Source organism: Toxoplasma gondii, chromosome XII (genome assembly GCF_000006565.2).
Source record: "Toxoplasma gondii ME49 chromosome XII, whole genome shotgun sequence".
In the NCBI taxonomy this organism is placed as follows: domain Eukaryota; phylum Apicomplexa; class Conoidasida; order Eucoccidiorida; family Sarcocystidae; genus Toxoplasma; species Toxoplasma gondii.
The window spans coordinates 6,741,744-6,764,490 of NC_031480.1; the positions used below are offsets into that span (position 1 = coordinate 6,741,744).

At 56.0% G+C, this 22,747-nt stretch overlaps 3 protein-coding genes across 3 annotated transcripts; 1 reads left to right on the forward strand and 2 right to left on the reverse strand.

Annotated features, from left to right (window-relative positions):
• Positions 1 to 1,505: 1,505 nt before the first annotated feature.
• Positions 1,506 to 10,361, reverse strand: TGME49_277060 (hypothetical protein). The gene is made up of 6 exons (XM_002370412.2): positions 8,844 to 10,361; positions 7,709 to 8,276; positions 7,096 to 7,328; positions 6,190 to 6,411; positions 5,034 to 5,318; positions 1,506 to 4,564 (listed from the first exon to the last, which is right to left on the reverse strand). The coding sequence occupies exons 1-6, from the start codon at positions 9,759 to 9,761 to the stop codon at positions 2,069 to 2,071; spliced, it is 4,722 nt and encodes a 1,573-aa protein (XP_002370453.1). The 5' UTR covers positions 9,762 to 10,361; the 3' UTR covers positions 1,506 to 2,068.
• A 3,975-nt stretch (positions 10,362 to 14,336) lies between these two features.
• TGME49_277055 (hypothetical protein) lies at positions 14,337 to 15,578 on the reverse strand. Its single transcript, XM_018781762.1, has 2 exons — positions 15,172 to 15,578; positions 14,337 to 14,642 (listed from the first exon to the last, which is right to left on the reverse strand). The coding sequence occupies exons 1-2, from the start codon at positions 15,459 to 15,461 to the stop codon at positions 14,528 to 14,530; spliced, it is 405 nt and encodes a 134-aa protein (XP_018635174.1). The 5' UTR covers positions 15,462 to 15,578; the 3' UTR covers positions 14,337 to 14,527.
• On the forward strand, positions 15,218 to 21,422 carry TGME49_277050 (hypothetical protein). Its single transcript, XM_002370411.2, has one exon. The coding sequence runs from the start codon at positions 15,587 to 15,589 to the stop codon at positions 21,281 to 21,283; it is 5,697 nt and encodes a 1,898-aa protein (XP_002370452.1). The 5' UTR covers positions 15,218 to 15,586; the 3' UTR covers positions 21,284 to 21,422.
• The last annotated feature ends 1,325 nt before the right edge of the window (positions 21,423 to 22,747 follow it).

The window sequence follows — 22,747 nt, forward strand, 5'->3', positions numbered from 1 at the left end:
ATATGGAGATTCACAGTATTCGATTTCTCGCAGACGCCTCCATGATGGCTGTATCTTGCTGTTGACACCTCTTCAGATTTACACACTCACACACACGCAACTCAACTTATTGATATATATATATATATATATGCATATATATATATATATATATATATTTATACGACTTGATTGGCACCGGCTTTACCTGAACAAGCAATGGATCGACTGCTTCCGTCGCGACCGGCGTGAGTGCGTTTCTTCCCGAAAGAGCGCCTCTGCGTGTTCCACGAGCCGTCTGGCCTCGAGCGATCTCCCAGAAGATGCTCTGTAGCTACATCTCATCGCTCTTCATCCCCCGTGGTAACAGAAAGGTTGCCGTCACTCTAGTCCCGTCTCTGACTCCTTTTCTCGTCGTTCGCTATCCTAGCGGCGCGTGACATCCTCTGTTTTTCTGTCTCCTCATCTACCTGTGTGTCTATCTAGACCTATTTATGTGCATCTGCGCACAGCTGTCTTTGTATATCTAGGTATCTATATCTCTCTATCAAAAGCCTGTGCATCTATCTATGTCTTTCTCTCTAGATCTTTATTTCTATCTACCTGTGTTTATCATTCTCCGTACATTTGTGTAAATGTCTCTCTAGCTCTCGATATCTGTCTAACACCTGTCTACCAATCTCTGCACTTCTGTCTATATCTGTCTCGAGATTTCTATCTGGATAGACTCATGTGTCTGCCTCTGTATGTTTCTTTCTATAGTTCGCCACGACTGTCTTTCTACTTGTGGCTTTGTCTCTATCATTTGCTGTATCTCTGTACATGTGCGTATCTCTTTATCAAACAATTTATCTCCCCACATCGTGTCTCTTTATCGCCTGCCTCTCAGGTGTCTGAATGTAGCGTAGAGACTGCTCTGTTGGTACGCTTTTTCGATGCGGCCTTTGCGTTCCGTGTATGAGACGATCACGCAGAGGCTGGTTTGAGTGCCTCAATGCGGAGAGCGAATTGCATGCGAGCGCCAGGGGTCTGTGAATATTCAGGACCCCACTGGCCTGGCGCCGTAGGCTTCGTTTTCTCGATTCCGATAACCACTCTCCACTTGGAAGAAACGGGAACTGGATGTACACCTGGGAGGTTCACCTTCGAGATGCATGCTTCGCATCCAGAGGCAGAACGTTTTCGCCCAGGTTTTGGGTCGAGAGACACAACTGTGATACCATTGGAAAAACAAATCGAACACTGCACGAAATTCAGTCACCCCACATGCCCTCCCCCCTCCCCCCCGCCTGTGCATGCAAAAGCAACCTGTCTGCTCTCTACATCACCAGATTCCTTTGCATAGATATGTAGAAAATATAAATAAAAAATACATATATTTACACATGTGTAACATGTGCACTTTAGAGCATTCGTCGCTCGCTTGACTCCAACTACAGAAGCTTTGTCTTCACGTTTTCATGCATTGCAAGAAACGATGGAGAAAAGCACAAACATATGCGTCGGATGGTTGCGGGGCCCCTGGACCTGAACCTCTTCACCTTTCTTCCCTGGCTGCATGTGGGTGGATAGCCGAGCTCAGAGGCTTCAGAGGAGAAGCGCATGCCGTGGAAGGTGACCCAGAGGCATAGTCAGGAGAACAGAACGAGAAGAAACAGAGCGGCAGGCGAGCCACAAAAGAATGCACACTCCTGTTCTCCTCAAACTGTCCATGCACTGCCTTTGTGCAGTCGGTCGTCTCCCTTTACACACACTGTCTGTACACTCTGTAGAGTCCTATGCATGCTCGATCCACCCATTCCCCTGGGAATGCACTGTCGGTATTAGAGACATAAAAAAACACATGCAACTGTGTTTTCCGCGCTGTCAATACACATGCTGAATGACCATAAAAGTAGCACAGATATCGGACGAAATGTGACTGACGGAAAGGTTGTAGTGACGAAGCCTCACTTCGGCGCGCTCCTTGCGCCGCCGCCATCGCTGAGAGGCCCGCGGCTGCTTCGCGCTCTTCACTGCAGGCAGGCTGCATGCAGAGTTTTTGTTTCGAGGCAACAAGCCAATTGCTGGTGCAGAGCGCCTCTGCGCGCTACTCGTGTAGACCGCCTTTGCCAGTAATGGAGATCGAAGCCGAAGGCGACAGCCGCGGTCCAGGTGCCCGCATGCATCCAATGAGCCCCGTGGAAGTGAGGGGCACCGAAGGCGAGAGCGCCGCGCGAGAAGAGACAGCAGAGGGGGGGGGCGGCGGAGGCGGCGGGGGCGGAGGCGGTGGGGGCGGAGGCGGGAGTCGTTCCTCAGGCAAACGACCGGAAAGGTTTTCGCGACCCCGGAGAGGCCCAAGCCACAGAGATCGACACAGCTTTTGAGTGTGGCCGTCGCACTGCGAGGCTGCAGGCGCGAGTCTCGTCTGAAACTGTTGAAAAGAAACCACCGAGTCGCTGACTGTTCGCGGGCGGCGCGTCACCGTGGAATAGCCACTCGGGTGTACAGACACTCCGGAGTACCGCATGCACTCGTCGTCTGCGCTTGGACGGCGGGTCCCCAGGCAGAGACTCACCTTTCGGGACGCCCTCCCCTCGCTGGACTCCAGACCACACAGCGCCGACGCCTGCGAGTGGGTGGAGACTCCGCAGGCGTCGTCTCGGAGTGCCTCTCCCCCCTCTGAGTTTCTCGCCCTTCGTTCTCTGTCCTCTGTGCCGTCCTGCTTGTGTTTTCTGGAAAAGGCGTCTGCTCGAAAAGCGAGGCGTAGCGTTCTCTCTTCTCGCACCCTTTCCTCGCGGCCTCCTTGCGCCTTCGCCCCGCCCTCAGGCCACTCGGTGAGTGCGTCTCCGCGAACCCACTCGGCTGCCCCCTCGCCCCGACCGCTTTTTCGCGCGCATGCATGCCGCAAGCCGAGAAGCTTCGCAGCTGGCGAGGAGGGCGACATCGGCGGCGCGCGCACTGGGGACCAGACGGGCAGGGGGGAACTTAGAGAAGGCCGTCTCTGTTCCTCTCTTGCACGACTATCTTCGACTCTGCTCCTGTCTCCTTCCGGGCGTCCCCAGGCCTGCGTCGCTTGCGACAGGAGAAAAGCGAGACTGTTGAGAGACAGCGGGGTCGTCGAGTGCGCTATCCCGCGCCCCCGTTCGCGCTGCAAGCCGTCGTCCCCGCCGCCCGCTCGACCGCCTTGCGACCTCAACAGAAGCATAAGGAGAAGAAACAGTTTCTCTTGGTCCAGAGGCGGGGCGCGTCCCTCAGGAGCAGTGGCTTCGGGCAGAGGAGGCTGGAAAGCGCCTGAGGTAGAGAAGGGTGCACCCCTGGAACAAGACGTCTCGGTCCGAGATGCGTCAGGGAGCGAAGCCATTGAGGGGAGCGGGGACCAGGCATTTGTGTTCACGGACCAGCCGTCTCCACCCAATGTCGTTCGGGTCTCAGGGATGTGTGGAGACTGAGGAGGAAACCCCACAGGTCGACTCCTGACTCCAGCATTCGCGCCTCCATTCTTCTCCTCTTCGCCTCTGCGGAGTGCATGCGCGTTCCACTCGCTCTCTGCCGCGCCGCCTTCGCCCGGGTTCTGAGATCCCTTAGAAGCCCCCAGGCGCGAAGGAGAAGCGGACAGAGGCCGAGGCACCCCCGCTGGTGGGGGCGGAGGGGGTGAAGCAGAGGGGACTGAAAGGGCACTTGGAAACCGTGAAGTTGGCCCCGCAGGGAAACCAGAACCCGAGGTGGTAGGCCCCCCTCCAGCCGAATTCGCACCGCCCTCAGAGCTCCGCCGACCCGTCGCCCTCTGCTGCAGAAGAGTCGGCGGATGCCCCGAGAACGGCGACATCTGAGCTTCACTTTGCACGCCTTTCCCCGGGGCTTGTCCGCGCGAAGTCAAGGTGAGAGTCTGCTCCACTCCCTCGCGGCCCCAGGGCGTGAGGCCCTGAGTGCCCGGAAGGTCGCTGGGACTCGCGGCCGCAAGGGGCAGCCCGCGAGGGGGCGACGGCGGTCGGAAACCCTCGATGGGGCTATAGGCCCTCGGGCTTGCAGCCCCAGCCGGCGGGGGCGAGGGCGGCCGCCGTCGCTGCGGCGAGCAGGTCAAGGAAACAGACGCGGGCCCCGACCACCCAACCCCGGGTGGAGAATAGGCGCACCCTCGCGGGAGGGGCGAAAAGGAGACAGTGTGGGGCGGTGGGAATGGCGGGGGCGGCGGGACGCGACGACTCCCCGCGCGCGAGTCAGTTGGCCCGAAGGAGAACGGGATCGCCTGCGCATTGCTCCGAGTCGCCTCTGGAGTCGCCGCGCCCAAGCGTGCACCAGGCCCGCGCGCCTCGCCTGGCGGCGGCAGAGGCGCGAGCGGCGGACTCCGAGGAAAACCCGGGGGCCGCGGGGGGCCTACGGGTCCCAGCGGCGCCGCCGCTGCATGCGCGGGGACAGGCTCTCGAGAGGCGACAGCAGGCCCCACCGGAGGCGACGGTGGACACGAGGAACAGCCCCCCGTCGGCCCCGAAACATTCGAAGGAGTCGATGGCTGCGGGGCTGGAGACGAGGAGCCCCGTGGCGGCGAGCAGTAGGTACACCGCGAGCGCATGGCTTGCTCGTTGAGGAGAGAGATTTCTTCGCGCTGCACACAAACGGGCAACGTCTAGAAAGCGGAAATGAAAACGGACAAAACGGCAGAAGGGGCCGCCTTTCGGAAAGAGATACTTGAGGTAACACTCCTAAAGGGACCGGCGACCCCATACGGGAGGTGCACCATGCAGGAAGGCTTTGGAAAAAGAGCGAATAAAAAGGAGACACGAAGAGGTGAAGCCAAATCAACAAAACGTAGTGGCCACGATGAACTCGGACAACAATTGAAGAGAGCCTGTAAACACATACGCGATATCTCTGCGACACCAGCTCACCAGCAAGGCGCCCGCTTTCTCTCGCGTTCCTTCCTCTGTTGTTTTCGAAGTTCGTCTTTGCCTGCCTCTGCCCTTCTCAGCACTTGCTTCCTCCAAGACCTCCGCAAGGCCGGTCCTCATACATTGACCTTCCGGCCCTCTCCTTTGCTTGCCGACTGTCTCTGCTGCCCTCTGAGCGGTACCCACTTGAGATCCCTGCTTCCCAAGAGTGGAGACAGGCAGTCGAGAGAGAAGTTCGGACAGAAGGCCCCCCTCCTTTTCTCGCTCGGCCTCAGAGCGTCGAGGCGCCGATCGGGCTCGTTGGTGCAGCGAGGTGGAGACTCGGCAGGGAGCAGAGGCGCGCGGAGAGAGAGAAAGAGGCGAAACAGCCGCGGGGCCTCCTGGCCCAGACGGGGCCCACCCAGTCTCCGGCGAAGAAGGCAACGTAGGCGCCGCGGGTCGCTTGTGCCTCCCGGCGCGACACCCGCGGGTCTGAACGGAGAAACCAAAATCAGAGGGGCGGAAACGCATGCATTCGAAAGTCAAGGTTAGACCGACCAAGTTCACGGGTGTCACTGGTAAAGGGGGGAGGCGCGCTAGTTCTTGGAGACTCGGCTTCTTATGTAGATCGGCACACACACACACAAGCGACCACACTCTCCGGAGAAAGCCGGCGTTGAGAACATACGAATCACAGTGAGAGCCCGAGACAGCGAGAAGATGCGTAAAATGTGGAGGGCTCGCAGTACACATCTTAACGAAAACAGTCGAGTCGTCAGATGCTAGGTGGATCAGTACCAACGTAAAGTGACTCACAAGGAGATCACAGTATTGTAGAGAAACACTGTTACACGGGGACCAATCCAGACAAGCAAGAACCTTGTACGGGGAGGGAACGATGGCTCTTACGCCAGGTACAGTATTCGACAGTCAAACGTGATAGAGGCAACCCATCAAGGGAATGCAATCTCATCGAAAAACGTGTCAGTTGACGATGCAAGGCGATCACATTTTACACGGAATTTCGACGTTCACTTCTCGAAAAACAATGCAGACAAACACCCGTTTCCGCGGCCAAGAAATGACCGAAAAACAATTTCGTGCCTTGCTGGTGCATGTGAATCTAGACAAAACAGACTCAAAACCATAGGCAAAAAGGATGCTCTCTACACTTTTTAAGTGATGAGAGAATGGACCGTAAATTATATATATATATATATATATATATATATACAAGGGGTGCGGATCTAGCAGAGAGGACCCTAACTTCGGTAAATATGAAGAAGTCTCTACGTGGGGAGTGAATCGCGCGGAGATGCGAAATCGCCTGCACAGCTTTACGTTGCGAATAATTTCCTCGTACCTTAACTCGAACTCTCTCGGCCAGACTGACGAGCTCGGCGAGGGCTGCCTGGTGGGCGAGACAGGAGGCCCGAAGCAACTCCACGAGATCGGTGCTCACGTCTCTCGTCGGAAGGTTTGCGTTTGATCTTCCCAATTCCAGATTTTCTGCGTCGCGGTTCTCCACAGTGTTTTTGCCGAGAGCATCCCTGCCACTCTGGCCAACCAGTAGAGTTTCCACGTGCTGTGATAGAGGAAAACAGGCCCACAAAACCCAAGGCTCAAAATGCAGAAACTCAAAGATCAGCAGCAATCCCATTAAAAACATAGTCGAACATCTCTCAACACAAGCCACGTCCCCTGGATGTTTGCCCTTTTTCCACGTGTTTTTCCGTTTTCCCCCTCTTTCGCCTCCTTGGTTTTTCTCTCCCATGTCTCCACTGGCTCCGCGTTCGCAGTCCGCCCTGCGGCGGGAGTTGACGTCTCTCTGTGTCTCGTTTTCGCCTCGACTGAGGGATACGTGCTGTCGAAATACAGCCTCTCGAACACCATGCATCAAGACAACAAAGATAGGTCGGGTGACTAGGGATGCTTCTTCTTGGCGGCTTAACGTTACATCGTAGCCCGTCGTTCTGCCCCTTTGTTTCTCTCTTCTTTCTCTTGCGATCCTCTACCGAAGCCGAGGCGACCAGGCGTGAGGCATCGTCATTCTTTTCATTCTCGCCTAGTTTTTGTCTCCCGCTCCTTCGGGGCCCTCTGTTCTCCATCTTTTCTCTGTTTCCCTCTCGGCGTGGTCGCCACAGAGTCAATCCGAGACAGAGGGCGATTAACAAGTACGCCACAAACATCGTGAATGGAACCTTGAATGAAATCTTCGTGCTGTCTCTCAGGCCATCGCCGAGGCCTCGCGCTACGACAAACAACCGACCTGCATGAGTTGCGTGAGAAAGGCGACTTTCGCCCCGTGATTCTGAAGGGCCTTTTCCCATTCTGCGAGCGAAACACGAGCAGAGACGCCACTCTTTGGACGACCCTCCTCTTCGTCGTTCTTTCCATTTTCTTGATCTCTGGTTGCGAGCAAAGACTCGCTCTCCCCGCGCTCCTGGTCCGAGAGCTTGCTGTCGCTCGTCTCCTCTGCTCTCTCCTCCCGTTCGCCAGGCGCTGAGACAGAGGAACAGAGACAGAGAAGGCACGCACTGGCAAAAATGAAAGGAAGAGAAAAACGCAAACCCTGTCTCCACACGCTTGCTACGTGAAGCCCGGGAACGACATCCGTCCAGAGCAGAGAGAGGGGCGAAATGGAGAGCGGCAAAACATTGAGGCAGGAGAGGGCAGGAGCATCGCTCGGCAATCCGAAAGAGAAAGCCAAGGTGGTCTGTCACGATACCGCACAGCTGTTTGCCACAACGAAGAGCCGCCCGAGAACGGCACGTGTCTTGACAGGGGGGAGAGAGAAAACACAAAATACGCACAAGAAAGGCGCCAGTAGGTCCAAGCAAACGCAGCCCGAGAAGCACATCGGACAACCGAAGGAGACTCACGAGTTCCAGCAACATTGGCGGTCGACGCATGTCTGTCTCGGTCCTGTTCAACTGTCTCTTCTTCTCCCCAGTCTGCGTCGCGCCGCGGTCTCGGGCTCGTCGCGGACGACGGGGACATGAGGCACGAGGGAGGCGAAGACGCGAAAGGAGACAAGTACGCGGGGGAGACAGACGACAGAGAAAAAGCCAGGGAAGAGTCCTCCGCCTTGTCACTCTCTTCGTGACCAGGGGACTCCGGAACGTGCGCCAGATGGGGTGGGAAAGCGACAGGCGAGAGTGGACAACTGCCCCTGTCCCTTCGCTCGACGTCCGCCTCTTCTCTGGTTCCTGCTTCTTTGGCTCGCCTTTCGTCAAGGCCCCTTGACAGACAGCTCGAGGCAGGACGATCTGAGCTGGAGAGTTCAGGCGAAGTGAAGAAAGGAGAGGCGAATGGGACAGCCGCTGCCTCTGGAGCCTCGAGAATAGAGGCCTCTTTCATTGGCGCCACCTCGCCGTGGTGAATCGCCATCGTTCCCTCCAACAGAGACGCCAAGTGCCCCACCACCTGTTCAATGACGCTCTCTCGGGCCTGGGAAGAGAGAAAGCCCAGACAGAAGCAAGGAAGCAAGTTGTGTGCGGAACTCGAGAAAAGGGGGACTAGCAGCTGATTCCAACGCGGAACGCAGAAGCAGACGAGGACTGAAGAAGGCGAACCAAGGGCAGGAAGGAGGAGACCAAACCGAGGGGCAACTGACATCAAAGCACGAAAAGAATACCAGCAGCAATGAAAGCAAGGTCTACGCTCACAAGGATGGAAGAGTGAGAACGGAAGAAGAGAGGAAACGCCCTCGTATTGAGGAAAGGACAAAAAGAGGAGGCAGGAGGGAAAAATGAGAAGGAGTATGTCGCAACCTGGGACGAATAAGGAAAAAACAAGGTAACGCATCTATGCATGAGGTCACCTAGAAGAGATGAAACGCTGATCGCTTCCGTCTCCCCCGCGACCTCGAACGACTTGCATCCACTATTTGCTTCTTCTGTTTTGCTCTCTCCAGGTACTTTGTGACAGAGTCGGCTGTCTGCATCTCTCAGAACCTTCCCCCACCCGCATCCCAGCTCCCCCTCCCCCCCCAAGTCCGAACAATCACTTGCTTACCTTGAGGTTGTAGACGACCTTCTGGGAGACGGCGGGATCTGTCTGGCTCCTCATGAGCATAAGGCGAATGTCTTGTATGGTTGTGGTGTCATGGCACCCAAAAATTTCAAGAGGGATGCCGACGCGCGCGTTGGCCTTTTCCGGTCCGCGCTCCTTCCCAACATTTCCCGCCTCTGTATTTCCGAGAGATTCGCCCGCTTCTTTCGAGGCACTGAACGGGTCCTCTGCAGAGGCTGCATACGCGTCGAAAGCCCCGAACATCTCTTCTGTAGGTCTCTGCTCCCAGTCGCCGTGTGCCGCCTCGCGCTTCTGGGCTCCCTCGCCCCACCCGCTTCTTCCCGAAACGTCTCTGCGTTCCTCGCCTGCGCTTCGCACCCTTCTCTGCGCGTGTCCATCACCTTCGTCTGTGCTCAGCAACGCCCAAAGATTGTGTCTGTCTTGTTCTTCCGTGTGGGCATTTCCCTTGGGTCTCTCGACTGTCTCTGCTGTCTCCGGTGTACTGGCGTCTTCACGAGACAGACAGGGGCCCAGAGCGCCTCGCACAGCTTTTCCCAGTCTTTCCGCGTCGCCGCTCTTCTCTGCTGCGACGTGACTTTCAGGAGTCTCCTCAGTCACATGGTCGTCTTCGGTCAGCGAGAAGGCGAGACGCGTCTCGCGAAGCCACGGCAAAAAGTCCTCTCCAGGTGACGCGGAGTAGAACGGCTGGAGCGTGGAGGAAGAGGGCGAAGCGAGAGGAAGGTGGGTCGGGAAAAGCGGAGGCAGACGGTGCTCCGCGGAAGGCGCCTTATCGAGGTCGCTCGCGAAGCTCAACGGTTCTGCCGGAGAGTCTGCGGACGCGGGAGGACAGGAACTGAACGATGGGGCGTCTTTCTCCTCATTCCCCCTACGCAGACGAGACTCGGAGAGCCGACTCGCCATCGCGCAAAGCAGGGAAGAATCGATCTAGCTCTCTTGCGTACCCCGAAACGCCTACAATAAAACCTATGTGGAATAACCTTGATGGCGAAGGATTTGATGTGTGACACCTTCAGCTGTCTTCAGCAGTCCAATCGGGCGGTGGTGCGCAGCACTCATGAAGAACTCGGTTGGCCGTTTCTCATAACTGGGGAGAAGCAAAAGGAAGGAGTTGATGGAGGATATGAGGTAAGGTGAGAACGAGGTCGAGCGCTGCGTGAAAGAGACACTCGCGTTTGAGGCAGCTGAGAACGGCGCCTGTCTAAGAATAGGGGTCACATGCAAAGGCGGCTGTCTGACCGACCTCAAAACTCTATTTGTGCACAGGGCGAGTCCAGGGGAGACTCCTGTCCGCCTTGGCACGAGGCATGCGGGTGGCGTTGGAACGAACGGCAAGTTGGCGGCCGCAAAAATACTGAAGAAATTGCAGCTGAAGGCGCGAAATCCATGGACCGTTTCGCAAGACACGTACACGTCTCCGGGCGCCTTGAGTCTTTCGGGCGAATCACGGCGGCTGTTTGAACTGCAAGTACTGCTGACTGGTAAATCTACGATCAGTTACGGTTACCGGTTTGAGTTAACCCGTTCCTCTTTGGCTGGAAGAGAAGGGAAACATATACACGGCCATGCATTCAGAAACGCCTCTCCAGCCGCCACCGAATCCGTGAAAAGTCCGTCCGAAGCCGAGCCCCGTGGAACCCGCGACAGACACAGTCGCGGCGCGAGTAGATGTGAAGGGCAGGGTCTCTTCACAGTTTTCCGTCCACTTGAGCGTGAACGCTCCAGAGTTCCTTGCCCTCGCGTTTCGCGAATGTCCACAGCCTCAGCGGAAACAAAGAACTGTGAATCTCGGCTCAGTCCCAACGCTGGGCGTACCGCTGCGACGCGGTGTCTGTACACCAGTACCCAAAGGCCCAGTGCAGGTTCGCGGAACGGAACCGCAGCCGCCTCGCTCAAATCTTGGCTCTCCCCTGTCTGAATGGAAGACGCAAAGACTTTCAACTAGTCCGCGACTCCGCCCTTAATAACACACGCCGGCAAGAATTCTTTGGCAAGCGCACGAATCGCCGGAGCAGAAAGGACATACAGATTTTCGCAAACGTGCAAGCACACCGACACCGTCGTTGATACGGTCAACACCTGACGTTTCCCATCGGGGTCTCTTTCGAGGGTGTTTTTTCCCTCTGTCCGCCAACGCAGGCCAACATTCGACAAGCGAACTCAATATACACGCGAATATGGAAAGAGTTGAGCCACGTAGCCGCCTGAAGCTCACCTCGAAATGCCACAAACCGTTTTCCGCACAGCAACCTCGCAAAGACAGGGGACGGCGAGAGCCACTGCCGGGACAAAGCTTCGCAGAACTTTTCTTCTTTGGCTTTTTCGGTCCGGCAATATTTCACCGCCGCTTTAGTACGAATTCGGCAAAATTCCGAGAGGCAACCGGAGGACGACCCCCGCGGGGACCCAAAGCCCCGCGGCACACCACGCAACGTGGCGCCAGCAGCCTCGGACGGGAAAACCCGTGGGCAAGACCTATTCGCGCGCTTTTTTGAGATTTCTGCAGTTTCGGCGGCAGCGAAGAAGATGCAAACTCCCAGGAAATAGAGACGAGTGGATGCGGAGGGAAGGCCAGGACCGAATCCCCCTCGGAAACACAAAAACGTTGCCGTCTCTTGTCGCGGAGAGGCGGAGACGCCGAGGGGGAGCGCAGCGTAATTTCCCCTCTGTGCACAGAAACCCCCCCGGCGCCAGGGTTTTTTCTCTCTGAATAGTCGCGATACCTGGATGTTGAAAAGCTCCAGAAGTTCTTGGGGAAGAGGCCGGGAGAGTGAAGATTGCCAGTACCCCGACCATGCAAATTTCAACAGAGGAGTCAGAAGGTCCGAAGCCTGAGCCGAGAAGAGCCGCCATGTTTGTCTCACCTTACGGGCAACATCCTTCGACTTTTCTCACAGTGCGAAGGCCCGCGACGGGGCCACGCGCGGCGAAGATCCGCCGTCTCCGCTTGGCGGGTCTCTCCTTTGCTAGTTTACACTGGCCGTACATTCAGGTTTTCTCGTTCACCTTCGCTTCCGTTTCTAACTTAAAACCCCCTTGAAAACTCACCTGATCCTTATTTTGCGGTCCCTCGACGCACGAAGAACTCTCCCTCTCGTGCCTAGGACCCTGCCAATGTCTCCCACGACGCCTCGGTCTCTGTCGCGTCCGCGACACCCGCTGTCTCGCTCCTGAAAAAAAATTGCGTTCACGCATGCGCAGGTGAACTCCCCCGTGTGTGTTGCTTTCCGCCCACTCTGAGCTTGCGCTCACGAGGAAAACAAGTTGGAGGTTAAAAAAATTTTTTGGAGGCAAAAAGAATCTTTTGAATGCAGCATTTTCAAGCTGGAGCAAGACACGCGCGTGGGTAAGATATTGTGTCTATTCCTCGCTGGCATGTTTTTATGGCCTCTCGGGTTGCCTTTCCGTTTCGAAGAACCTTCTTTGCCATCCAAATAATAGGCTCAGGGATTCTACATCTCACGCAGCCAGGTCATCCCCTCCCCGTCGGGATTTCCTCATATGCATCTACTTACGTATGAATGTGTGCATCTGCTTTTTTCAAGATTTTTGAGCCGCTTCTCTGCCTCCACGAATGCACAGCAATCCTACACGACATGCACGCAGATCCACCCTCTGCGCTCCGTTTTCTCCTCAGAGACATCCGCTCTGTTCATGCATTTAGGTAGGGGTACAACGGTGTAGAATTGAAACAGTGTTGCGATTGAACATCGCTATGTGTCTTCATAAAAGCGTCTGGCCTTCAAAGCGGCACAGCCCCACTTTGCGAAGAACTGTATTTCTGTACGTCTTTGGACCAATACTGGCACGAAAAGAGAGCGAGTTACGTTTATGGTCCTCTGCTTTCCGATTGCCATGAAGATCAAAGAGCGTAACGCGTCGAAGCCGAAACGCTCGCAAATGAATCTCGAGCTCGTTGCCGCGGCTTTTGAAAAACATGCCACGCACCTCTCATAGCCCCTTCTCTGCTCGCAGTGCTTGCGAAGAAATGCATGAGGTGCAACACTGTTTTCTCGCGATTTTTCTCGACAGGTGGGTCCCGAAAACAGGGGACTCTTTGCCTGCAAAACACGCGGCACACAAGGTTCTCTTGACAGTCCAGGACATCGCAAAGCTTTCCTGCTTCCGTCAAAGAGAAAAGAAAGCTTAAAATTCAAGTAATGTCCGTATAATTTTTTGAAAAAAAATATATATTATTAATTCTTTAAATCACTGCGTATAAAATCTGAATCATTTGCCATATATGCAACTATATTTAACTGTTAAAAACCCTTAAAAAAAGGAACACGATGGTCCACACGGTTTTTCCATCTGAAGGCCTTACTGCTTCTTCCCCTTGTTCCACTGCCGTCTGCACACCCTCGATGCGTCGAGTTTCAGATGCAGGGTTGACGATGATAGAGACCAGTTGTCTGTCACAGGCAGACAAACGCGATATCTTCTGTCATTGAAGTTTCGCATAGCCTTGGATTGGGGTCCTCGGCCTCTCTAGTTGACTAGAAGAAAATAGATGCACATACACGTCTCTATAAATGTGGGCATGCATGAGTGGACATGCATGTCTTTGTGTCCGTACATACATGCGGATTTTTCTTCTTGTTTCCACTGCATCACAGATTTCACCCCCTGATGACTCTTTCAATATGTGCGAGACCCGAAAGCCTATTCGGACGTCAGAACCCATCTTGAGTCTCCAGACCTGCCTTTTGTGACTTCCGCGAATCCTACTCCACTGCTCCTCATATTGAGGAATGCACGGAACATCTCACTACGCGTCATTATGCGTAGTAGGGTACCAGATCACCCCGATCCTTTTTTATCTTCACACATGGTGTCCAGGTGGTTCTTGACTGTGGATGGACTCAGCACGAGAGGAGCATGCAAGTGTCGAGTGCATAGAAAGCTTGTTTTGCTTCTGCGTGAGCGTACGAGGAGTTAGGCTCAAAAGTGAGAAGCGTGGAGAGACTTCCTAAGCAGGTCCGTTCGACCTAAAGAATGCGAGAAGTTGAAGATATCTTTAGGGAGAAGTCACACACCAGGCGGGTAGCCCACGACTTGATAAGTTGGAAATGAGGGCAAGCGACATCCGAAAGGCAAAGATGCCAATGAACCAGGATATACAAGAGAAACGCCAAATCCTGGAGAAGGAAAGGTGTGTATCTCCATGACTCTCCCGTTAAAGTTGAGCGGTCCTTTGTTTACACCTGGTTGTCGTAAATCAGGAGCATACCGTTTGTAGTTTCTAGCATTTTGTGCGGTGCGAAAGCATGTGTCCTACGCAGTCGGTGCTTTGCTCGTTTCTATGTCACCACTTTCCATCTAAGTTTACTCTCTGAGACTCGATGGCGGCAACAATCGCACCAGTCTGCCTCCCGACCAGATAGGCGGGTTCGGCCAATTAAGCTCCTACAAAGGACCGCATGCAATCAAGTCGATAGCATCTGGGCCAAGGGAAGGTGGGAAGCAACTTTTATGTGACGAGAGTAACGACGTGAATACGTGTGCGGGGTTTAGCGTGTACATCCACCATCACGCGGAAAGCCCCCAAAAAGTACCTTCAAAACCTCCTGGGAACTACTCTCATATCAGACCCATCGATACAAGCCAGGCAAATGTTGTATGCACATGTGCATAGAGATGCGTAGAGGCGGGTGGATAAAGAGATTTATTTAGATTTGCAGGCTGCGCTTGTAGTACACGAATACAGGACTCTCGAGGAGAGACGTAGCCTTGCTCTTTTTTCCACTGCTGCCTCTTCCATCCGCACCCTGATCTGCATATACACTGAAAGCAGAAATACACATTTACAAACATGCGTATGGTGGCTTTGTACGGAGGACATTGTACCATCTTTGTCCCAGGCTATACTGGTGGTTCGGATGTGATACATCTAAATACATGTCCATATATAGATGTGTATTATGTATGTAGATGTACATGAGTGCGTATGTCCACATAGCCATGAAGGGAGATGCGTAGAGGGCAGAGCGGAGCGTGGGTCACATTTGCCGATGTCGCAGCGAGAGAAACTGGGAGGCGGCGAAAGCAAAAAGAACGGAAAAAAGAGACTGCAGCGTTGTGGTGGGATTGTGACCTTTGCTCTTTTTTCCTGCGTGTCTTTGTCACCACGCATGCGCTGGAGCAAAGACGACTAGCTCGAGAGAGACGACAGCGGGGGATGCTTTTCGCAGAAGTGCACAGGACGAACGAAACGAAGAAAACGAAAGAATGCGCGACGCAGATAAAACAAATGCAGGAAACACACGGGGGCATTCACACACTCCCCCTCGTTTTTTCCTTTCCAGAAATTTGCCTCAGCTCTCTGCTCGGTCGACCACGCGCCCAAATTGTGACACGCTGTCCAGTGTACACGCGTTTCCCTTCAGCGTTAGAAGCCTCTGAAAACAGCACTTTCTCATCCGTTCTTCCACCTCCATTTCTTTCCATCCTTTGTCTTTTTAGTGTGCAAACTCTGCTGATTTCCCCGAGTGTCGCCGTTGTCTCCGTATCTCTGTGGCGCGTCTGGCCCGGGGATGACCCGCTGCGCTTCGCAGACTCACATCCAGGCTTACACCTTCGAAGCTCAGTGTGTGTCAACTCCATGTGGATTTTGGTAAATGTTTCCTTCTTAATAACTGGACACACTTGCTCATGCGCTTCATTGAAGAGAGCCGTTTCTCGAGGTCCGGCTCCTCTTCCATTTCCTCTTCACCGCCTCTTTGGCAAACATGGAGACCAACGGCACTGACGAGACAACCCAGACTCCACCTGAGTCGGCCTCGCCTCTTCCAAAGGCCGCAGGAGAAGAAGAGAAACTACCACGCTCTTCATCCCCCTCTCTCCCTTCATCTGTCTCGTCTTCCTCTTTTCCTTCCGCTCTATTTCCTCCCTCCTCTTTGTCTGTGACTTCGCCTCCTCACGCCCAGCAGACTTCAGTGCCTCACGCAGCTTGTGAGTCGCTAGTGGCCTCACGGAACGATGGCTTCACAAGATCCTCCTCCTGTAATCCCCTTCCCTCATCTCCCCCCTCTCCCTCCTCTCCCCTCTCTCCGCGGTCGAAGACTTCTGCTTTTCAAGCAAACTGCCAACCGCTGTCCTCTTCGTCTCGGCTCTTTCGTCACCACCCTCGTCGCATTGCTTCTCCTGCTTGTTCTCTTCAACAACTTCTAGCTGCCCCCCCTCTACCTCCTCTTCGCCTTGACCTTCTTCCTTCTTCCTCTTCTTCCTCTTCTTCCTCATCTTCCTCTTCCTCTTCTTCCTCTTCTTCCTCTTCTTCTTCGCTTCCGCGAACGCTTGTTCTGGCTTCTTCTCCCTTGCTGTGCGACCCAGCTTGCCAGCGCTCTCTGTGGAGAAATCGCTTCGACGTCGCTGCCTTTCCGCGACTTCAGGGTGGCTTCCCAGACTGCGCCAGACTGGACAGACGCGCCGCCATTTCGACGGATGTGAAGCCTCTCGGCGGCACCTCTCGCAGTCACAGGGGAGACCGAAACTCTCCCGCTGATCCTTGTCAACAGCGGAGACCATCTCACGCCTCGACAAAGCACATGCCTTCCTCGCCGCCACCTTCTTCTGCTCCTTCGGCATCTCTCTCTTCTTCCTCTTCTTCTTCGCACGAACCTGCTCCTTCTCGTTCGAGCTCGCCCGCTGCTCCACGCAATGAAAAGCGAGAGAAGCCTGGGATGTCTCCTGAACAGGAGCCGCCTGCAAGGAAGAGGGCGAGGAAGGCGAACGACCGGAGACATGTGGGGTCCGCCGCAGAAGCTACGACGCAGAACGGTGGCCCGGCGTCTGCGCTAGACAGCAGCGAAGAGCAGACAGAGTCTCCGCATGCAACCGGCGCCCACAAGCGACTCTGCTCGGAACGAACAGGGGAAAAAATCGGCCTAACGGCCTCGAGGAAGACCCGCCTTTTGGAGGACTGCCTCGTGGACTGGTTGGAGCTGCAAGGCGGCCAGCCTCAAGGCCTCGAACTCCTCGACACTTGGGCTGCAGCAGCGGCTTCATCGGCGGCGCCAGTTCGCATTCTCCTTCCTCCCCCTTATCAGGTTTCTGACAGGCGACCTCAATATTCGGTTCCCTCCCTCGCGTCACATTTGTCTTCGCAGCGACGCCTCTCTTTCTCTCCTCCAGTCCAAGCTGATCAGGCCATGTGTCTTCCCGACGGCAACTCCTGCGGCTCCCCCGCATCCACTCTGCATCCCCGTCCTCACGCGTCCAGTTCTCCCGCTGCCTGTACCCAAACTTCCACGGTAATGCCTCAGTCTCACGGGCCTTCCTCTTCTTCGTTCTCTTCCTCTCCTTCTTCTGCTTCTGCTTGTTCTTCCCCTGTTTCGTCATCCTCGTCTTCCTCGTCTTCCTCGTCTTCGTCTTCTTCATCTTCTTCATCTTCTTCATCTTCTTCTGTCATGTCTGACTCGTCCTCTTCGCTTGCTGGGTCTGGCTTTCTCCCTGCATGCAGAACGTCGGAGACGGACGCGGAGACGCTGCTGTCTCTGCTTCGGCGGCAGGTTCACCAGCGGAGTGTCACGGCGCCTTCTGCGGTGTTGAAGCAACAGCTTCAAGAAGAAGAAGCTGACCTTTGTCTGTCGCCGCCTCTGCCCCTGCTCCATCGACAGCTGTTTCGGTCTCTGGATCCGAACATAAGCTCATTTGCGTCCAGAGGGATCCCTGTCATGTCTTCAGGAGCAGGAGGCCCTTCGAGTGCGACATCCGGAATTCCGCCGCTGTTCTTCGACGCTCGCTTGAAACGCAAACTGCTGCGGTGTACGCGCAGGAGTTTCCTCGCTCCTGGAGCCTGTCGTCTGTCTACGAGCAGCGCAGACAACAAGTGGAAGATCTACAGAAACTTCCTCTTCATCAAGAGTCGCTTGTCCGGCATCGCCACAGGGGAAGTCCCCCTCGACCCCGACGGTGTCGCCGCCGAGCGAGGCGTCTCTTCTGTCTCTGCGGGCGTCGACTCGTCCCACACGAACAAGCGCATGGGCGCCGTTCAGGATGTCCCCAGCGTTTGTCAAGCTCCAAGCAGAAGCGAGAAAAACGGAGAGGTGCAGAACCATGCCCCGGCGACTGCGGCGCCCTCGGCCTCTGCCGCCGACTCTGGGGCCGCCTCGACTCTCCCTCTGCTCCAGTCGGCAGCGAAGCGCGTTCGGCTCTCCCAGAAGTACAGACAGGCCTCTGTGCGCCTCAGTGGGGACGGACGCTCGGCGTCCATTGGGTGGGGGTGCGGCACTGTGTTGGCGACTCACGGATGCGGAGGAGGCAGTTTCTTCTTCGAAGTGAAGATCGACCGACTTGGACTTGTGCCCACGAACTCGAGGAAACGCGACAGACCTGACAACGCAGCCTCCTGCTGGAAGCTCCGGAAAGCCGCGCCTCAGGAGCGAGTCCGCCCCTCGAAAGTTGACCCTTCGACAGGAGACACCGCCGACGAAGCGAAGGAATCGAAGCACGAGGGGAAAAGGAAGAACAAGGGAGAGAAGAACAAGGAAGAGAAGAGCAAGGAAGAGAAGAACAAGGAAGAGAAGAACAAGGAAGAGAAGAGCAAGGGCGAGAAGAACGCGAGGGATCAGAGCGAGGGGGGGGCAGGGGTGTCGGATGGAGAGGCCGAGCGAATGTCACGGGAGACGCAGGAGGTTCTGGAGAAGGATCTGGCCTTTCACAGAGAAAAAGAGAGGGTGAGAAGAAGAAAAGCTCGCAGCGAAATCCGCGTGGGATGGACGACTCGGCAGCAGCCGCCGAGCTGTCCCCTGGGGTCGACGGTACACAGCGTCGGCTTCCGCATTCTTGGAGAAGAAGGGGAGTCGGGGCTCCACGGCGGGGTCATGTGGGGTGGCGGGGAGGTAGTCTACGGCGCGCGAGCGAAAGAAGGAGATGTGATTGGCTGCTTTATTCACCTGGAGGGGCGGCGGGCCGCTCTCTGTGGAGGTGAGAGAGAGAGGGAGAAGGGAAGAGAAGGAGCATGCGCGAGTCCGAGTGAGAGACGCGGCGGCGGCGGCGACGGCGACGACGTCTACGCAGTTCGGACGCTCGCCGACATGGACAGTCTCAGCCAAGGCTTCTTTCGATACGCGAAGGCGCCGCAGCCACCCAATACGTCTGCGGCCTTCTCTGCCGACGCCGCCGACATCTGGAGCTCAGGATCGTTTGTTCAGTTCTTTGTGAACGGGAAACCCCAGGGCGTCTGCGTCTTCAACGGAGGCAGTGACTACCTGCTGCGACACGGCGAGTACTTCCCCGCGATCTCCCTCCTCAACTGGGGTGTATGTACAGCCAACTTCGGCCCCTCCTTCCTGTTCCCGCCCCAGAAGGTCCAGCGTCCTTTCCTGCCTGCGTGCCTCCTGCCAGTCCCGCGCCTGCCGCCGCTGACAGTCGACGTCTTCCCCTTCCTCGTCTGCGAGGACGCGCTCTTCCTCGACCGACATGCGAAGCTCCTGCGCCCCAAGACCCTCGCGGACCTCTTCGAAGCCACCCTGGGGTGTCCGAATGTCCGGCGAGGCGCAGACAGAGCAGAGAGGACCAAGAAGCTCTGCGAGGGAGTGGAGGAGACGCAGGGAGAAGAAGAGACAGAGGGGAGTGAGGCCCGGCTCAGCCGCGTCGTGCGCCGCCTTGCTGTCCCCGCCAAGCATCTTGCTCAACTGCATGCGGGCTGGAAGAGAAATCGTGAAGCAGAACGCCTCCTCGAGAGTCTCGGCCGCCACGCCACACTCCACCTTCTGCACTCCTGCGCACTCTTTCTTCTGCATGCGCACCGCCTGAGTTGTGAAGACCGAAGACGCGAGGCAGAACGCGAATGCGAGAAACAGCGACGAAACAGCCAGGAAGGCAAGAAGAAGGACCTGCATGAGGAGGGCGAGAAGACGAAGAGGGAGGAGACAGCGAGCGGGGCGAGGAGACAGAGCGTAGAAGGAGAGTCGGGGACGGGTGGCAGGGAAGCCGAAGAGAAAACACCACAGAAAGAAAAAGTAGAAACATGCGGAGAGGCCAAGCGCGAGCTCGAACGGGGAGAAGAAAGAAGAGACAATGACGTTGCCGCCTTGTCCTCTTCTTCACCACAGCGAGAGGGATCGCGACCGATTCAAGCGGAGGAACACCGTGTGAGGAACCCTCGAAAACGAAGGCGGAGAAGCCGTCTCTGGTCTCGCTGGAGATTTGGAGGCGTCGAAAGCGGCGGAGACTCTTCCCAAGACTCCGAATTCGATACCTTCAGTTCTGAAGCGTCCAGCGTCTTCTCAGACGACTCCGCGGATGACCTCGAAGACGATGCACGGCTTCGCAATCCCCACACAAGTGGCGCCTCGTCTTCTTCGGGGGCTCTCCAGCAATCTTCGTCCCTGGCCTCGCCTGCCTCTCGCTGCAGCTTATGCGAGCTTGCGGCGTCGCCAACGACCCCACAGATCTCGTTGGACGACCCCGGCGGGGCCTTGCCTTCGTTCTTCCTTCCGCGCGCCTCTTCACTGTCTCCGCTGCTCCTCGCCTTCCTGGAACGCGAAGAAAGCGGCTGGAGTCCAGTCGACGCCGCGCGACTTCTCGCCTCTGAGAAGGTCCACCAGCTGCGTTTGAAGCGGCGCGCAGCTGTGGGGTCAGGTGTCTCCGCGGAGACACCGGCCGCGTCTTCCCCGCAGGCTCCACCGCCCGCCGTAGACAAGGCAGAGAAGCGCGGCGGGCCGATGAAGAGGGGGCGAGGGCTGCGAGGCGAGAAGGGAGGCGCGCAAGGCGCAGGGGCGTTGCGGAAGCTGGAAGAGCAAAAGGCAGACCTCGCGCTGCGCCGCTTCTGGGGAGGCCGCGTGTATGCGGCTGATGAGAGAGAAACGATTCAGGTGGGGAATGTTCCTCTGGAAGTCCCCGCGTTCTGGATCACAGGTGAAGCCCAAGAGGAGTTCACAAGCGGCGATGGCGGAGAGACAAATCCCGGTCAAAGAGAGAAACTCGAGGGCCTCGAGAACCCGCAGGCTGCGACCCGAGATGGACGATCGCCTGTAAGTGCTGGCCACGCTCCCGGCTACGGTCGAGACAGAAAAAACGACGGCTCTGCGGTGTCTGTACCCCGGAAGCGGCCAGCGGCCAAAGCGCAGCGGCCGCTCGCGGGGTCGGCGTCCGGCTCCGAGCTGGACTGTCTTGGCTTTTTGCAAAGTTTTCTGGAGAGACAGCCGGAGCGCGGCGTCTGTGCGTGGCGAGAAGAAGACGAGGAAGCGCGGGCTCTTCGACAGGCAGATTGCATCATGCGGAAACTGGGACTGAGAGCCGTCGACATCCTCGAAGGCATCGGCGCGAAAACTCAGGTGTACGTACACCAGTCCGGTCTCTGCCAGGCGCTGGTCAAGTGGAGGCAAATGGGAGCGAAGGCCCAGGGTTTTGACCCCGACGAAGTGAAGGAACTCGCCTCGCGCTTCTGGCTTCAGCAGCATGCCTGCCACTTGCCTCTGTAGGAACATCGCGCAAGGATGAGTTGTGTTTGTGCGTTTCAGTCGACACCGGGTCGTCCATGCTCGACGCTACGGAGGTGACTGTGTAGACGAACAGAGACGCTGTGCCTCGGAAAATTCGCTTCTGGCATGTACACAAACCCCAGTGTCAAAATAGACTCACAGAGAGACAAAAGGTTCTTCCGCGGTCTGAATCTGCTTTCTCCTCGAGGCAGGGGGGGGGGGGGAGACCGTAGGGAGAGGGCGGCAGCGGGCGAACAGAGAGAGACAGAGAAAAAACTTTTCAGGTTGCGTGTCGGCGGACGCAAACGGCTAAAGAGCAGGTAGACCATTTGACAATCGCTTCTTTTCTGCCGTAAGCTGTACTTAAGATCTGCCAACTTCAGTCCGACAACTGCTGCGCTTGTTCCTACATGGAAGGAAAGACACACCAGTGCGATGCTGGCTGCTGTCGCTGGCGACCTCCTACTCTACATTAGTTAAGAAAACGGATATTCTTCTTTTCGCATGAGCGACGCCAGGACGGCGTTCTCACTGTCGCTGCCTCATCTTGATCAGCCGTCAGTCTGCTTTTGTTGACGCTTCTGTCCTCTTGATGAGTGCATGCACTGGCGCCGCTAAGGCATGCCGAGGCCGGAGACGCTTCTCAGGCGTCTTCCCCTCTCCCCGGTGTAATCGCGTCTTGGTCACTTCGAGCTGGGCGCTGCCGCGATGGCTCACGTTGTCTGGAGAACGGTCTCTAAGAACTTCCAAGAGCTCGCTGTTTCCTTGTCTTTAACCAGCGCCACGAGCTCGATGACCGGCCTTACGCATACGCATTCAAATATATATATATATATATATATATATATATATATATATATATATATATGCTTTTTGATGCAACCATGCATGTAGACGCTGGCAAACACATATAGGCATATAGGTGGAGACATTTCGTAGCCATCACCGGATTCTGATGCACGCCGCTAGCTGCTTCCAGAAAACGGCTGCCGACGAGAGACCTCGGAGGCGTCGTCTGCCACACTCGTCGGCTGTCTCACGCCCATAGCTTTTCTTTTTCACGGCAAATGCTTCTCTGTCTTGCCGTCCGGATACCCCGTGACCAGCAACGCATTTGCGTCGCACTCGTTGCTCTTTTTCGCAGAGATTCACCGGTTTTCCCGCGGACCATTTGTGTCTAAACAGATGTAGGCAAATATGTGGGTTTGTATATATATATATATATATATGCACATATGAGAACGCATAAGTGTTCATGTGTACGTCTACGTAAGAATGAACGCATATCTGTAGGTCTCTGTACAGGACGCGTCAAGTCTGTGCCCCCCTGGGCTGGATCAAGGTGGAGGAAGGAGACGCGAATCTCAGTTGTGACAGAAGCGTCTGCGAAACGTCCAGACCTCCACTCGAATCCGTCGGCGAAAGAGTTCCGTCTTCCCCAACTCTGGAGCTCACATACGCATG